The sequence below is a fragment of the Pyxicephalus adspersus genome, chromosome 3 (assembly GCF_032062135.1).
Source record: "Pyxicephalus adspersus chromosome 3, UCB_Pads_2.0, whole genome shotgun sequence".
Lineage (NCBI taxonomy): Eukaryota > Metazoa > Chordata > Amphibia > Anura > Pyxicephalidae > Pyxicephalus > Pyxicephalus adspersus.
Window position 1 is genome coordinate 61,966,123 of NC_092860.1, and position 18,769 is coordinate 61,984,891.

At 39.6% G+C, this 18,769-nt stretch overlaps 1 protein-coding gene and 1 long non-coding RNA gene across 3 annotated transcripts in view; one reads left to right on the forward strand and one right to left on the reverse strand.

The window, feature by feature from the left end:
* LOC140326382 (uncharacterized) overlaps positions 1 to 4,644 on the forward strand; it is a 13,652-nt gene extending 9,008 nt beyond the window's left edge. The window contains exon 3 of the long non-coding RNA XR_011919853.1: positions 4,106 to 4,644. This is a non-coding gene — a long non-coding RNA (uncharacterized lncRNA). The remainder of the gene's footprint in view (positions 1 to 4,105) is intronic.
* Positions 1 to 18,769, reverse strand: part of MYDGF (myeloid derived growth factor) — a 54,159-nt gene that overhangs the window by 2,388 nt on the left and 33,002 nt on the right. For both annotated transcript variants that reach the window (XM_072404916.1, XM_072404917.1), the window contains exons 3-6: positions 16,802 to 16,863; positions 16,622 to 16,703; positions 16,443 to 16,497; positions 13,193 to 13,294 (exon numbers count right to left, since the gene is read on the reverse strand). In XM_072404916.1, the coding sequence (XP_072261017.1) occupies positions 13,215 to 13,294; positions 16,443 to 16,497; positions 16,622 to 16,703; positions 16,802 to 16,863 (279 nt within the window). In that variant the 3' untranslated portion in view covers positions 13,193 to 13,214. The remainder of the gene's footprint in view (positions 1 to 13,192; positions 13,295 to 16,442; positions 16,498 to 16,621; positions 16,704 to 16,801; positions 16,864 to 18,769) is intronic.

Below are 18,769 nucleotides of genomic sequence, written 5' to 3' on the forward strand. Positions count from 1 at the left end.
GGGAAAAAAAGTTTTTGGGAACACCTGTGACTTCGTAACCACCCCCCCCCCCCCCCCCCCCAGCCCCTCTTTCTCTTACAAAAACAGCAAGCAGTCACAGACATTATTACCACCACACACTAGTCCTACATCACCCAGCAGAAGCGGCTACACATCATCTGCTGTTGTGTACTTAACCCTAAAAATTTAGGTGGGATCAAGTGCATAATGAATTTGTTAGGATACATGGAGATAGAAAATCAATGGCCACAGCATTAGCATGCAAACAGAAAGCAGGAGAAACCGCAAGTGATCATGCTCAAAGGTTTAGGAACGTGTGGAAGGAAGAGGCAATCTAGGATTAGGAGGAGATTTGAATGTTGTTTTTACACAGTCACTGAATAATGGATTAATCCCTAAACATGCTAAAACTGCCAAATTGATTATTGATAATTGGAGCATATTACCCCCGCAGGATATAATGGGACAATTGTTAACTAAAGACGCAGCAGGTTGCTTTGAGCTACCTAAACTGTCAAAACCCCATGTGCAGCGACTCCATTATTCAGGGAAACCCAGAGGGTACAGAGGAAAAGGTAGAGGCAAAGGAGGTAGACAGGACAGGAATGACAATAGAGGATATGGAAATGTTAGAAGGAATCAAGCATGTTTTACCTGTGGACAGGAAGGTCTTTGGGCCAGCGATTGCCCTACACACCAACAGCAGTCAGTACAGCAGCAAACACATAGCACGCCAATGCAGCCACATTCAGCTCACAACTACAACCACCCTGCCCCAAAGTACCCCTTACAATGGGGAGGCAAACCACATTAAGCATAGGGATGCCCATAGGAAGACTCCTCCACCACTATGTTACAAATCTCTGACCAGGCTGATGAAAACCCAATAATCACATTAGAAGTAGGACAGTTTCTGACAGACTTCTTAGTCGACACAGGAGCGACTTGTTCTGTCTTCCAATCCTGGTCATGTCCATCTACACCTGGTGGGTGCTCTGTGGGAATAAACGTCATCACCCCTATGGGACACACACCTCATATTCCCATTTGTACAGCACATGGAGAATACATTACACATCACTCATTCAAGGTATTACCTAGTTGTCCAGTTAACCTGTTAGGAAGAGACCTGATGGGATCTCTGGGAATGTCACTGGTTGTTGACCCAAAGGGAGGGATTAATGTCAATACAACCTTGCAACTGCCCTTTTTGGATTTTCCAATTCCTGACAGCACGTGGTCCACCAGACCATATGACGTGGGATTCCTAGACTGCACTCCATATACAGCACCCACAAAACCAAATACACCAGTATACCAAAAGCAGTGTCCTTTAACTAAAGACAAGGAAGATTCCTTAGCACCCATGATTCAATCTTTCTGCCAGCAAGGCATACTTAAGAAAACCTGCTCTCCTTACAATACTCCAGTAAATCCTGTCAAAAAGCCAGATGGCTCATACCGTTTACCACAGGATCTCAGAGCCATCAATGAGCTGGTTACGCCCCTGACACCACTCATGTCAGATCTTAGTACCATCCTTACAGCAGTACCGCCCGAGACCCAATTTTACAGTGTTATTGATTTGGCCAATGCACTTTTCTCCATACCATTATCACCCGGGACCCAGCCCCTTATGGCTTTCATTATCATGGGACAGCAGTACACCTGGTGCCGCTTGCCCCAGGGTTTTGTTGACTCTCCCGCAGTTTTCTCAATTGCCCTCCAGCAGGTCTTTGCCAACTGGCAGCCGCAGCATGGTTCAACTTTACTACAGTGTGTGTTGATCTATTGTTCTGTAGCCCATCGCAGGAGGCATGTCAGAAGGATACGGTTTCATTGTTGTGTTTTTTGGGAAAGGAAGGACAGAGGGTGTGGCACAAAAAAAATTTAGTTCTGTCTGCAACAGGTGACATTCCTGGGAATGCTTTTAACCCCACAGGTTCCCGACTGCTAGCCCATGGTACATGCCAATACCAGTCTGCTATTCCCACAGACAAAGAAACAGCTGCTCAGCTTTCTTGGCATGATCAATTTTTGCAGACATTGGATTCCTGACTGCTCGTATTGGGACTCTCAGCTCCGTCCCAGTACCACCCCCAGTGCCCCTAATAACATTCAATGGTCTGATGAAATGACTAAAGCATATGGGGTGTTAAAAGAATCCCTGACCTCTGCCCCTGCATTGGGAATGCTAAATCTCAATGTACCATTTGTATTGTATGCAAGAGAGAATTGTAAAACCATGGCTGCTGTGCTTGCTCAGATGCATGGAGGTAAAATGAGGCCCGTGGCATATGTCTCTAAGACAATGCCTGTTACTGTGCAAGGCATGCCAGCCTGTCTGTGTGCTGGCGGTGTGTGCAATGGCTGTAGAAAGTGTCCGACTTCTAACTTTGGGTCACGAGACCATACTTTACACATCCCATGCTGTACTACACTTGCTTACACTTGAATTTAACCACATATCAGCACAAAGGTTGTCTGGTTATGAAGTTATCCTAACATCCACTGCAGGATTAAGTGTAAAATATGCTCCTGCTAACAGTGGTACTGTCGCTGTGCTCAATGCCCTCTTAGGTCTTAAAGGGCCAGAGGATGAAGTACCGGAGTCACACTCATGCATCACTGAAATACCTAACACATCAACACTACGTTCAGACTTATCCACAACACCCATTCCTCTAGCAAAAAATGTTTTTGTAGATGGGTCTTGGGTGGGTCAAAACTTATTTAGCTGGATATGCCACGGTACAGCTCCCTGACACAGTCCTTGAAGCCGCCCCACTCTCTGTTAACTCTTCCCAAGCCGCAGAATTGATAGCACTCACCAGAGCCTGTGAAATTATGGAAGGAAAAGCTGTAAACTGACTCCCGCTATGCTTTTGGAGTCGTACATGATTTTGGAGCCATTTGGCAGCGAAAAGGTTTTACCACAGCTGATTGAAAACCCACTCAGCACTCCGCATTAATTTCTAAACTTTTACAAGCCATTCACCTCCCCAATCAAATAGCCATTGTCAAATGTCAAGCACACACTTCTTCCAATTTCTTCAATGCCAGGGACAATAGACTAGCAGATTTTCATGCCAGAGCCGCTGCTCAGTCTACCACACCCACCACTAGCCCCCCTGATACACTTACGCTGCTACGCCATCCCAGCTTCCACTGAACCCAACACACTCCTAACACAATTACAGCCCTTCCCCAATTCACAGGACATTAAATTCTGGAAAGGATTGACCTTAAATTCCTTTGGAATCTGGTCAAAAGGAGGAATAGTAGGGCTGCCCCAAATAGCAGTACCCCTCACTGTTTTTCAAATTCACGGTATAGGACACAAAAGCATTAAGACCACAACACAAGAAAAAAACAAGCGATTTTGTGCCCAGAATTTAAAGGAACATACGCAAGCCATACTTTCCCACTGTTTAACATTGCTAGAAATAATGTGCAAGGAAAGAAAGTAGGACAACATGAACATTTGTTACCTCCACGGTCCATTTCAAGAGTTACAAATATTCTTCACACACATGCCAAAGGCTTCCAATGGATGTCAGATAATGTTAGTGATTACAGATATATTCAGCAGATGGGTAGAAACTTTTGTAGTCAGGAAAGAAAATGCAAGGACAGTAGCTAAGATACTATGCAATTAAATCATCCCCAGATTTGGATGCCATGTAAGAATAAGCTCAGACAATGGCACTCCATTCACTTCTAAAGTCACGCAGGAGATTTAAAAAATGATGAACATAGAATGGAAGTTCCACATCCCATATCAACCCCAGAGTGCTGTAGTAGTAAAAAGGATGAATAGGACATTGAAAGACAAACTTAGGAAAGCAACTGGAGGGACATTCCATAAGAAGAACCAATACCTACCAGCAGTTCTAGCAGAAATAAGAATGACACCCAATCCAGTTAATAAGCTATCACCCTTTGAAATTCTATTGGGACGTCCATTCCCCACCCCTTGGATCAAAGAACCCTTTATTTTACTACCGGGAGACTTACAACAAATTCAGGATCAATATGTAGCTAAGTTAATTGAAAAATTGAACAGCAACTACGAAGATATCTCTCTGTTTTTCTCTCCCAACAGATCAACCGACGCACCCATTCAAGCCCAGGGACATAGTGTTGGTTAAAGCTCGGCACAAGCACAAATCCTTGGATCGGCCCTTTGGACCTCCGGTCACCGTGCAAGCCATCACTAGAACAGCCGTGCTGACCAGTGGAGGACCCACCTGGATACACGCTTCAAAAGTGAAAAAGCGCCAAGATGATGCTTCTTGATCCACAAGTACCAGCCCAGATGCTTGTCTGCAGTTTTGGAGCCCTGATGGTCATATTCTGCCTTGTTTGGGTCACAACAACTTGCCACTATCACCTTTGTTGAAGGATAAAAAGAGGGAATTGAAAGTAGCTGAGGAATTTTGCTGATTCTTGAAGTTAATTATTTTTGTACTTTTGTTATGTTTTGAAGATGATTGAAATATGTTGAAATTAGTTGTACTCTTCTTATCAGTAAACTAGCATCCGCTTCCCCCCTTTTTTCCTTGAAATTCTTCCTTTCCTCCCTACTGCCAAATATCAGTTACTTTGACAAAAATATCTTGTTCTAGGAGAACCACAACGACATCTGTTATGTCTGCTAGTTGTCTGTAGTCATGTGATCATGCACTGATCATGCCTTTGAACTGTTATATAAACTGTGTGCAAACAAAGTTTTGAGAGTGATCTAACCACACATTAAGTTGCGCGTGTTACGTACATTTCCAGTGCTGTAAACAGAAGCAATTAGAAAGAGGGAAAATTGATCTGGGATCAATAGGAGATCGCCTTAACAGGTGTTAAACAGTAAAGGTCCCAACACTGAACCCTAGGGTACACAACTAATAACCTTAGACCATTCAGAGTATGAATCATTATTCACTACTCTCTGGCTGCAGTCTGTAAATAGACAAAGAGCTGTCTTAAAGATTGACTTTTTCTGAACCTATTGATCTTAACTTCCATATTAACCGTCTGTGGGGTACTGTGTCAAATGCTTTAGCAAACTCCAAGTACACTATATCAACTGCTATTCCACGGTCTACCTGTTTACTTACTTCCTCATAAAAAGAAGGTAAATTTGTTTGACAACTTCTGTCTTTTTTGAAGCCATGCTGACTATCATTTATAATATTATTTTCTAGCAGAAACTCCTCTATGTGATTTTTTATCAAACTCTCTAAGACCTTTCCAATCATGGACGTTAAACTAACGGGTCTGTAGTTACCTGATGACTTTGCTCCCTTTTTGAAGATAGGAACCACATTAGACTAACGCCAATCCATCGGTACCTTGCCAGTGACAAAGAGTCTCTAAAAATTAAAAATAATGGCCTTGAAATACCTGAGCTCAGCTCTTTGAGCTGTCATCAGGGTTTCCCTTTTCTCAGCCAATTAGCACTAGACTTGAATGGGGAAACTTGTCTCCATTCACCTCTAGTGTTGAATGGCAATAACGGAGCAGAGCAATCAGTGGAGCTCTGCTATGCTATTACAGTTTGGTGTCATCTGCAAACTCAGGGATGGTACTTTTAATCCCAAGCTCTATTTCGTTTATAAAAATGTTAACCAGTAAATGCCCCAACACTGAACCCTGGGGTACACCACTAATCACCTTAGACCATTCAGAGTATCAATCCTTGCGATCTTTAAGCCAGTTATCTATCCATATACAAATTGACTTTTGTAATCCTAGACCCTACCTTGCATATTACCAGTCTGTGGGGTACTGTGTGTGTTTTAGCAAAGTCCAAGTACATGATATTACCTGCAACTCCACTGTCTACCTGTTTACTTACTTCCTCATGAAAAGAGTAAATTTGTTTGACAACTTCGGTTTTTCTTGAATCCATGTTGACTATGACATATTATTTTCTAGCAGAAACTCTTCTATGTGGTTCTTTATCAAACGCTCTAGGACCTTTCCAACTATGAACGTTAAGCTAACTGGTCTGTAGTTACTTGGTAATGACTTTGTTTCTTTTTTTGAAGATAGGAACCACATTGGCCTTGCGCCATCATATTGGTACCATGTCAGTTATTAATGAGTATAGTAGAAATAATGGCTTTGTAATAACTGAGCTCAGCTCTTTTGAGGACACGTGGATGTAATCCATCGGGTCCTGGTGCTTTGTCAACCTTAATTTTGCCTGTTTCTCAACAAAATCAATTTTGAGTGACTGATTTAAGGCAGTGACATTGCTATTATAAATTTGGATTTGAGCTGTGCCATTTTCCTTTGAGTACACAGAGCTAAACAAAATGTTTAGTAAATCCACCTTCTCTAACTCCAGAGACATACTTTAAGGGGCCTACAATAAAGGTGATCATTCATTTTTATATTTTCGGAATGCACTTTTCTTGTTCTTTATGGCTTTCTAACATCAGCTGTGAGCCACATGGGTTTTAATTTTAGCCCTATAAATTATTACCTATTGGAATTTATTTTTCAGTGTGCTTGTGTAGAACAGACTTGAAACATTCCCATTTGTGTTCTGTGTTCTTTGAGGACAATATTGTCTCCCAGTCCAAGTCACAAAGAGCCGCCCTTAATAATGAAAAATTAGTTCTCTTAAAATTAAATTAGCCTGATAAGGCTTCTTCAGAGGTTTGTTGGGGAGACTTGGTAGTATTGCCAAAATCTTTTCTAGAGGCCAGTTCTTCTTTGGACGGCTACCCGCGGCCCACCACTATAGCACCATGTCAAACAGAGTACTACATTTCATGTGGACATTACTCCCAAGCTAACTGCACTGCTGTACTAACCACACTGCTGTATATAAGAATATATTTACCATCTTGTATTGGAGCACAAACATAGCAAACTACAACCAGGAATCATCACCCAGATGCCCTAAAGAGTCTTACAAATGATGTTCTATTCCTAACCAAAGGAATAGCCCTTATTTTGCTTTTTCTAAGCTCTACGGCTTTTTTAACTGAATCACTTCACAAGTAGTATGAGAGCAACTGGCCTTCACAGAAAAGATTTCAGCAATACTACCAAGTCTCCCCAACAAACCCCTGAAGAAGCCCTATTAGGCGAAACGGGTCAGGTGGGAAACAAAACTATTGCTGTCCAGTGTTCTCCCCAGAAATTTTTTTCAGCCGGGTGGTAGGAAGCTGTAACCGGGTGGTAAAAAAGGGGGTGTGGCAAAACACGGCAAATTTAGTGCACCCAGTTGTTTATGCAATGGGTAGCCAGTAACCTCTTATTGTTTCAGTGTTCTACCTTCTCCCAATTATTTGTTACAACTTTGTAATGCCTGCCCCGTTAGTATATCCAGTTTTTCTATTCTATGTATTTTGCCACAACTGTCCTATGCCGTGTATTGTGACCCAACTTACTAGTGTCAATTTAGGACTCCTAGTTGTACTTTCCCCTGAAACAGCAACCCCAAACTTCACAACCCATTTGTGACCCCCATATCTTGAAATTCTTTGAACCTGGGGGGCTGCAATTGTAGTAACTAGTATCTATGAGGGTCCCCTGTACACCCTGGAGATTACAGGTTATTGTGACATACATATTAGGATATGGAGGTTTGTACACAGAGCTGTGAGGATGCAGAATGACATGGATACTTTATACACACTGGATACATTTCATTTTTTTTTTAAACAGTAATCCGAGCTCTGTGCTATGAGATGGGGCGGGGCTGCCTGTGTCCCCTTTCACATGAAGGCTGAGCTGTGTGCAATCCTCTGAACGGATGACACACAGTAGCCTGAGATCTGTGCATCCGAGGATGAGAGCTGCCGAGAGCTGGGCGGGGTATTCAAATCAGCTGGGCGGAGCAACCGGCTAAAAACTTCTGGGGAGAACTATGGCTGTCTGAACAGGACCAAAACTACTTGCATCATACGCTTACCTGTTACCTAGCTTAGTTTTCCTATGTTAGCACTAGGCACTAGCATAGGTCATCTCAGTCTAGTTTTAGAAATAAAGTTTACTGTTCTATAAAAAACACTCTGTGTCCTAAAAAAGCCTGTCTTTTCTCTATTCCTAAAACTCACTTTTTCATAAATTTACTTCCTTTTGCGGTTTCTGTAATGCCATTACTCCAGTCAATGGCAGGGTAGTTAAAATCTCTCATGATTAAAACATTTCCAGATTTTGCTGCTTTTTCTATCTGTGCTAGTAGTTGATTCTCTATTTCTTCCTTAGCACTAGGGAGCCTATAGCAGACTCCAATAAAACAGGTCAACATGTAATTTCATCAGATATAATTTTATGTGAGCTATGTAGAATTTTTAATGCAGATTTCAAATCTATGTTCAGTTTTTCCTTTAGCACGTCTAGTTTTTGTGATGCAGCTAATATTATATTGCGTGAAATTCGTAAACAACATTTAATGTCCGTTTTCTTTTTTTAAGGTTAGAGACTGCACTAACTGTGATTGATTTCATTTGTCATCATGCCTAGAAATTGTCCTAGTGATCCAGTTTTCATTACGTGTGCGGTTCCTTCACGACAAAAGCACAATGTCGCCAAATTACCACAGAACTTAAAAAGATATACACATCTTTATACCTGTTGCCCATCTACAGCACTTATTTCAATTTACTTGTTTTTAATGGATGATTGGTTCTGAAAACCTGACTCAACCCTTGCTTGTGTATTCTCCGAACCCCTACAGGGCGAAACCCGTTGGAAGGGTATAGGTTTTGTGATGCATTAAGGGTTTTTGTTTCCACTTATCAATGCGGACAGTGTTAAACCCCCCTAGTGGTAATCCGGGGTGTCAAATGTCAAAAAAAGTGGATTCTTAGGTAAAACTAAGCACAAAATTGTATATCCCCGCCTCGATTCTGCAAATAGGCCTGTTCCCCATGATGATTCATTGCCAGTTCCGGTAGCACCACATGGTGGACTTGCTTGTGTAGAAGGTGATGAGGACTGCGCTGGAGTTGCAGCCAGTTACACTCCCAATAATCTGATCCTGATCTCTTCGCCGATGAAGATTCAGAACCAAGAGACCTTTACACAAGCAGAGCTGAATGATCTTGTTCGTGATCTAAATCTCTACAAAGACAAAGCAGAACTTCTTGCTTCAAGGCTTAAACAGAAGCACTTGCTTGCAAAGGGTGTAACTGTTACTCACCACAGAAAACAAAATCATAACTTGACAACGTTCTTCACTAGTGATGGCTTACTGTGCTACTGTCATGATATAAATAAACTCTAACAGTTTGTCACAAGAGCATGTGCCATCTGAATGGCGTATTTTATTATTATTTTTTTTTTAAAGAAGCTTTAAAGCAGTCTTACTGCATAATGGTAACTTCAAACCAAGTTTACTTATCGCCCATTCCGTTAACCTAAAGGAGTCCTATGACAACATGAAGTTACTACTTGAAGCAATCCAGTATAAAACACACCAGTGGATCATCTGTGGGGATCTTTAGGTCATTGGCTTGCTGATGGGAATGCAAGGAGGATAAAAAGCCATGGGTAAATTAAACTCCATGGGTTTTCAGTACCATGTTGAGAAGTTTCCAAACATAAGCACTTCAAAAATGAAGGAAGGGATATTAAAAGGTCCACAGATCAAGTCTGTTTTGCAGGATGATGTTTTCAAACAATCTCTCTCAGCAGCTGAGCTAGAAGCTTGGGATGGGTTCAAGTAACTGTGTGAAAATTTCCTGGGCAACCATAAGTCTCCTGCATACAAGGAAGGAGTTCAGAATCTGTTTTATTTATACCATAAACTGAGTTGTCGGATGTCATTAACCCCCTAGCGGTAATCCTGAGTGTGACTCCGGGTGGAATTTCCATGCAAAAAGCGGTAATCTCAAGTCACACTTGTGGTTGCTTAAAACATGAAAAAACCTCACTTACCTTATTTTTTTTTGTCGTCCCCCGGTGTTCTGCTGGTCCCCGCAGCTCCTCGTCAGTGACGGTGAGGAAGGCGACGATGCGACGGTGAGGGAGGGAGGATCGGCGGAAAATTCAATGTATTGGATTCAATACAAAATAGCTGTATTGAGTCCAATACAAAGAAATCTTATATATATTATATTATTTATATATTATACAAATTACTGTACAGTTCTATTACGTTTAACAGGTTTTTGTGATTTTGTATTTAAATTTTAATATTAAAATTTATTAAATATTGGACATATTTCAGTGGGTTATACCTAAGAATTTACAATGTAAAATAAATTTTCATGCAAAAACATTTAACACTTTTTGCATTGAAAAAACGGACAAAATTGGAATGCTGGGGGGGGGGGGGGGTTAAAAATACATTTTTTGGACTCGCATCTAGAATTCTTCCCAGAAAATCTTGGTATGGTGAGTGACAAACAAGGAGAATGTTTTCACCAGGACACTCAATTGAGTACTGCTACAAGGTTTCTGGAAGAAAGTATGATGGCTGACTACTGCTGGATGCTGTACCATGACAATCCAGACAAGAATATACAAGAAAATCATATTTTAAGTGTTTCTGACACTGTTCAGTAGATCTATACCAGTGTGCCTTATTTTACTTCACACTGAAGATGTATTACTATTCACTTCAATAGCGCTTCTGTTTTAGTACAAAATACATGCGCGTACAATGTTAACTATCATAGTACTCATAACTCAGGAACGGTACGTGTTAGGGAAAAACTGAAAACAGATCTAAAATATGTTTGAAAATCTGGTTTAGAAAAGTTTGCTGTGGTTTCTGATTATCAAAACAATTTTTTGTTGACCTGTGTAATTACCTGGGTATTATGCATCCCCACATTTAACTTCACCCATAATCTCTCAACCTCATCACATGCTACATCAATAATTTTCAGATGCTTTCAGATCACCTCTCACATACAGACAGACACCACCACCTTTTTGTTTGACTCTGTCTTTACGAAAGAGTATGACCAGGAATATTGACAGCCCAGTCATGTGAAGAACAATGCCAGGATCCAGCAATACCAACTAAGTCATAATGCTCTTCATTCATTTAGGCTTCCAACTCCCCCTTTTGTTTTTCAGTACAAATAGTACTGCACAACCCAATGTTTGTGTGTAAACATGGGAAGCTTCTTATATTTACCCATAACTCTCCCCCCAACAATCCTCAGTCCACCCTCCACTAGTGATGGCCCCCTATCTGACCTTTCTGCCACCTTATTTATCTGTCCTACCCCTCTCTGTCCTAGTTTATTGTCTCTTAACCATTCCCCTAAATCTTTCCCCTAGCACAGCAGACCCCCTTCCATTTAGGTGCAAACCATCTCTGGCATATAGGTTTGTACCCCAATGAAAAGTCAGCCCAGTACTCTAAGAACCCAAACCCTTCCCTATTACACCAGGACGTAAGCCATGCGTTTAGCTGTCTAAGCTCCTTCCGCCTTTGCTGCTTTGCGCATGGCACAGCCAATATTCCAGAGAATATAACCTTGGAGGTCCTTTTCTTCAACTTGAAACTAGTTCTTCAACCTCCTGAGTGGTAACCCCGAGTGTGACTCGGGGCAGAAAAAAGATGCTGAAAAGTGGTAACCCAGAGTCACACTCGGGGTAGCTAAAATAGTGAAATAGAATAGTAAAAAGAGCCTTACCTGATCTGCCAGTGTCCTCCTTCATGATCCCCGTCGTCTCGCTTCCTCCGGCCGGCGTCCTCCGCATACGATGAGTCACCAGGAGTTCCCGGTGACGTTAGTACGTGCGTTGGGGGAGTGGCAAGATAACTGTATTGAATGCAATACAGTGGATTTATATGTGTAAAAGCAGTACATTGTCTTTCAGGAAAATTTATTTTACAGTATAATTTATTAATTTTTAAATTTATTTAATTTAATATTTTGACAAGATTTTGTGTTTCAAACTTTATTATACTCATACTATTATACTGTAAAAAAATGTTCATGAAACAGCTTTTAGACATATAAATCTAGACAAAAAGGAACCGCCCAGGAGGTTAAACTGATTTTTATGAATCTTCTATCTATCCTGTCATTGGTTCCAACATGCACTAAGACAGCTGGGTCATGCCCAGCCCCTCCCAATAATTTGTCCACTGGTCCACCAAATGCTGAACCCTGGCACCAGGGAGACAGTAAACTATTCGGTTGAAGGGATCTGGGGACAAACTAATCTATCGGTCCTCCTGATCATAGAATCCCCTATGACAACCAATTGTCTATGCTATCCTGCATTGCCTTCCCCACCCCTACTAGATGGGCTCCTCTCCAGACTATTAGCAGTAAAGTCTAGAGTTGCCAGGACTGGGTCTGCAAAGTGAAGATGTTCACATAACTTTGCAAATATGTTAAGAGTGCTCAAACACAGGGCTCGCCTTCCTTTTCTGAGAGCCCCTACCACTCCCTCTAACTACAGTAACTCAGCTGCCTACATGTTTATCCTGATTAACCTCTCCTCCCTCCACATCTAAGCCATTAACTACCTGCTCAGTGGAGCAGTAGACCCCTCTCAAGGTGATTTCAGTGTTTCAATGCGCTTCTCCAGCTCTCCAATGCTAGATTCCGGAAGGGTGACTATCTTTATACGAACCAATGATTTGTACCATGAATTTATTTAGTTCTGTTTTAAAGTGCAAGTGGGGGAAGTAATTTTCAAAATTACCATCCTTTCTTCACCCTCCATATCAAGTGTTAGACACACATTTATAGGAATATTTCCTTATTTCAACGGATATTTAAAAAAATGCAGCTAAACTTTGAAAGCAAAACATGTTTATTTCACACAAAATGCAAACTAAATAAACCCTAAAAGAAAAGATGGATAAGCTTAATGGTGGTAATTTGTTTTTGAACCAGACACCTTCTATACAAAGAATTTCCTTTAAGAAAAGGTTCTTGTGTGTTAGAACACTTGACTATGAATTTTTTTTAAATGCAGAGACACACAGTAAAAAGACTTTTAGGTCAAAGTAACAGTGCTCTGCAAACTTTCAAGGGGTGAATACTTGTTGCAGGAAATTAAATATTGTTGAATATATCTGATGGCATAGATGCCGAATAAACATCGATTATACACACTATATAGATTTGGTCTGATATAGCTGTGTTCTTAGTTTCACAAAAAACCCCTAAAACAAACAATGGAATTGAAAATCTAAGGCCACAAATACAACCATCTAAAAAGCCATGTGTTATTTTATTTATGATATAATTCTTACTCCAAAATCAGCGCAGTTTGCTTCACAATTCTTCACGGTCACACTGTGTCACAAGTAATATCTTGTACAAAGATGCAGAAAAGGAACCAGGTCTGTCAGATACTGAACATAAAAGAGAAAAAAGAAACAAAACTGTGCATGAATCATCAAAAAAAAAAAATAGGAGAGTATAAACGCTTGAATCAGGGGAATTGCCATTTAATTTATTTTGTGATTCCTTTGACTGCTTAATATGCAGATACTTCTGTAGCTTTAAAACACAAATATGATTTAGCACAGATTGGACAAATATGTATTCAGATGTTAAAAATGAAATAAAAACTTTGCAAACTGACAGATTTACTTGGTTTTAGGTCACTTCAGTAAAAGCCACCCCTTTCTATCTGGTATGCAGTCGGAATGTATAACAAGTGAAGAATAGCTGTTCTTTGTGTTGCCTTGTTTTATTTGTGTTAGAGTTAAGCTAGTATGTTGCTAGCAAAAGGTATCTTGGTACAGAGAGCCAGACTGCTGATTTACAGAATGCAGCAATTGGGCACCGCCTGCATTGCTAGGGGCGGTGTGTGGCTTTGTAAAGGTTAGTCATACCTAAAGAAGAACTAAAGTTCTCCATTCAAAAACTACAAGTAGGCAGAAATTTTAGTGCGGAAGGGGTAATTAACAACATTTGTTTCTAGTTTTGTGGATTTATTAAAAATTCAGAAGACCTGACATTTCCAGTTTGACCGTTAACTCTGTTTATCTGGGATAGGTTATACTGCCAAAGAACAAATCTTTGTATTTATTTTTAATCTTGGATGGCACTAAAGAAAAGAACAGAATTCACAGAGAAAAGGTTCTGCCAGCTACAAAGCAACAAAATTAGCAAAAACTGCATTGGCCTAATGGTCAAATATATATATATATATATATATATATATATATATATATATATATATGTCTTCCACACTGCCTTCCAAGGAGGAAGCTGTTGTCATCAGTTTTTGTAGCATTTAACCACTTCAAACTCTGCCAGTAAAACCATCTAGGCCCAACAGTTTGAAATGAAGCCTGCAGTGGAACAAGACCCAAGACTGTTATCAGAAAAGCAAATATGTTTCATGCCTATTAACTGTGCTTGTTGTTTTAATGGTAATATTAAGATACATAAAACATAAATCAAATAAACTTAACAGCATTTTTTTCCAGTTTTAAAAAAAAATATGAAAGGGATACTCTGCCAAGTTTTTTTGCTGTCTGTTGGGAAGGTTCATCCCCTTTAATTGTCCACAATTGTAACAGGGTCATTTTGCCAGAGATTACAGGCAGCATTTGAGATAATGAGCCTAATTTATTTAAAGATTTCCAAGGGTGGAGAGGATACATTTTCAACAGTGAAGCTGGGTGATCTAGAAAACCTGAAATGGATTGCTTCAAAGTAATTTGCTATTTGTTAGCAAATGTTTCCAATCCTGGACCAGATTCATTTCATGTTTGCTGGATGACGCAGCTTCACTGATAAAAAGTGTATTCTTTTCAGCCTTGAAGATCTTTAATAAATCAGGTCTAATGTGTATAGCTAACAGATAAATCCAACTTTACATAATCCAATTGCACGAATCTGTTATTTTTGTTAATCATGGCGGCAAACAGCACTTGGAATTTCTAACTAAAGATATCTCTAGACAATACTTCTATCAAGTATTTATTTATGTCTGTGTCCCTATTAGAAAAAGTCACTACTCAGTTTGTACTGGTCACCATAGCCACCACAGCCGAAAAAAAAAAAAGGTTGCCTCAAAAACAAGTTGTGTAATCTAATGGGGATGATCATCTGAGGAAAACTGTCTAAGATTCTAGGATTCCTCCCCCATTGGGAGTTTTTACTAACTACCTGTTGTATCTCTAGCCCAGGAAATGAAGGCACAGTTACCTAATAGCAAATGGACAATTGATTTCAACTTTCCAACTGATGGTCTGAATGATTTCCAAAGAGCCCTTCACAGAAGCATTAAGTTGACCTATCTGCTGAATTGATAAATACAACCTGAAGACACTCAGATTATCTATAGCAGTTATTGAATGTTTCCACCATCCTTACCAAAGATGCTAAAGATGATCATGGTTTTAAACAAATGTGTTTTATCATACGACCTGTTGTCAGTCTTAGAAATTCTTGAGAATGCGTGAATAGTGAAATGCATGGAAATTGTATGTAAATTACTTGTGTGATTAAATTTTGTTAAAAAAAGGTTGAAGATACATCTCAAATATATCTCACTATATTTCATTAGTTTGTTATTTTCCCATACAATCACCATATGTGCCAGATCCCAATATATGCATGAAGAATCCAATTCATTTTGACAGGACAGTTTAGGCACAAGTATTATAATTTATCAATTTCTTTTAAAATGCCAACAGTTTTTATTTAAAGTTTTTACTGGTGTTACTAAATAATAGTATTAGCATTAGTAACCCCAAACGGTTTTCTTTTGTTTCTTTATGAATACCTGAACATAATTAATAATAATAAATTAGTAATGAGATGTAGATTATGACGTTGTGAAAATAGGGTGATTATTCCTTGTGGTGCTATATACTTTATGAAGTTTAAATTGAAGTAATGGTAGGTATTTTAGGATAGAATACTCAGTTAGTTGATTTATTCAATGATTCAAATTGATTAATGCTCTGTGCAATGAAAAGTTATTCTTCAAGGAGACATTCTAGATTGACATCTAGATTCTAGCTTTCTTTCCTGATGCTGATCCCTGAACATCACACTTTTGTGTTGGAGGTAGGAATTCAATTCACCATACAAAATAATTTTGTTTGCAGAATATGTTTTAGAAAACATTCATTGATGTTATGTTACATTCATTGATGTTATGCTTCTGCCTAAAAAGTCCCATCAAAGTGAATTGAATTCTTGATATATCTCATGTATTTTAATGCTTAAATTATGTTTTTTTTTACTTGAAGTTGATTCATTGCGAGTGAGAAAGGTATCTTAAATGTCCAGACATAAAAAAAAAAACATAAAAAAAACAAACACAGATGGCAATAAACTGGCATGAATTTAACCCAACCCTATCCAAAATGTAAAAAAAAAAAAAAAAAAAAAAAGCTTAAGCAAACACTAGGAAACTAAAGATGGTGGTGATGAGGGGGGGGGGGTTATATTAGATTTATAAAGTTCAAAGACTGTCTTAAAAAAAGATAACTAGCAATTAATTGGGGCTCTCAGTATGTTAAATAAAGATCTTACCTGCTGTGTTGGTTACATCATATTCAGATTTCTTCAATGGCTTGTTTTCTTGTGACTAACATAAAAAAAGCAACATTGACTAATAGAGTAAATTACCACATATTATTCAAATAAAAGTTTTTCTGCATTTTACTAAATCAGCTAATATGATATAATCTACTGTTGAACGTCAGACTTACATAAGCTTCACAGAACTCTATTTTTCCTCCTGTTACTTCTGCTTTGAATTTGAGGAAAAATAAATAGGATATTCCCAGAGGCCTGAAAATGACCACAACAGTTTTGAAAAGCAAAGTATATTAGTTGTATACATATCTATAATAGTTTGTATAACATGATGAAGCTGTATTCCCCTTTACCTCCATATTGAACAAGAGAAATGTTGTTTATCCTCCGTCATCTCAATAGACATCTGCCATTTCTATTAGAAAAAAAAATGACACGAAGGTAAGAAGTTCAGAACTCTAAATCATGCATATTTCTTCAGTCTAAAAAAAGGCTTATAAGCGATTATACTTAAATATACTTTCCACGGGTCTGTTAGTTCAATATAATAGGAGTATTAAAATTTGCACGTATAAATACTAACATTAAACAAAACCTGACCTAGCCCAACATCAGTGCTAGCATACACTATGTGGTTACAGCCATAGTTCTCCCCAGAGGTTTTTAGCCTATTGCTCCGCCCGGCTAATTTGAATACCCCGCCCAGCTCTCGGCAGCTCTCATCCTCGGATGCACGGATCTCAGTGAGGCTGCTCTGTGCTCTGTGCCATCCGTTCAGAGGATTGCTGCCGATGAGAGGTGAGCACACAGTTCCAGCCTTCATGTGAAGGAGACACAGGCAGCCCCGCCCCCATCTCATAGTACGAGCTCGGATTTCTATTTTAAAAAAAATCTGCCTGTGAAATGTATCCAGTGTGTATAAAGTCTGCATGTCATTGTGCATCCTCACAGCTCTGTGTGTACAAACCTCCATATCTCCTAAGCTGCCCCCAGATTTAAAGAATTTCAAGATATGGGGGTCACAAAGGTAAAACATAAGGAAAATTGAACTTTGGGGTTGCTGTTTCAGAGAAAAGTGCAACTAGGAGTCCTAAATTGAAAGTGCAAATTGGGGACCCCGGGGGCCACAAACATAGCAAGGAGCATTGGGGTGGGGCCTCTAAATATATACCTACCTGTCACAAATCTATACCTATGAAACTACAGTCTGCTTCTCTTCTTTGGACACCAATTTCTCTGAGGTGGGGAGTACAAAACTGAAAATATAGGTGCAAGTGGCGGGCACATTCTCACCTTACAATCTCATTACTACAGCATCATTAGAACATAAAACACCCTGCCCATTAAAATGGGCTTCCCTGCCCCGGTACACATTCCTGTCCACTTATCTAACATTCTGAACTTCAATCGGGGAATGGGGAGGTGTAAGAAACCAAAAATATAGGTACAAGTGGGGAACATCTGTGACTAACATCCCCTAAAACGTCATCACTATGGCATCATTAGAAAATTAACTCTGCCCACTAAATTTTATTGAGGTTGAGGTACTGGAAGGTTACAGTAGTGTAACAAGGAAGTGCATTTTGATAGACAGTTTTTTTTTAATGTTGTAATGATGCCATGGTGATGAAAGGTGATAGCCAAACGTGTCTCCCACTTCCACCTATATTTTTGTTTCCCTGCACTTCTTAATTCTGGAGAAATTGGGGATTGAGGTAAGATGCAGACAGATATGCGTCACAGAGCAGGCAGCACATTTTGCTAGGTAGAGATTTATGTTCTCATAATGCCATAGTAATTACATTTTAGAAAGGTTTAGCCACAAGGGTCCCCCTCTTACACCTACAGTTTCAGTTTCCTATCCCTCAAGTTAATACAACCAACGGTTTAGGAGATCTGAAGGTTTGAACACAGCGAGTTGTTAGGCTGCAGAATATCACATGCAGCTTTTACACTCACATAGCAATCACACTGCGCTGCCGATGACATTATTACACACTGCGGATAAACGTCACCAACTGTTTTTATATAGAATATGGGCAGTGATGAGAGGGGGCCACTGTCTGTCTTGTCCCCATCTGATATCACATGCATGATGCTATTAAAGCATCTCCACATTTTTAACATTATATTAACGAGTGACTTTCTCTGTTATGTAATGGAAAAATGTGTGTTTTTTGTTTTTACACTTTTGTGGAGAGGAGCTCTCCCCTTCATTCTTTACTGCCATTTCGGAAAAGACCGAAGGAGAAATGCGCAGCCTCCTGGGATGTTTGTGTCACATATCCCAAGAGGCTCTGCACTGCTCCTTGTGTGCATGC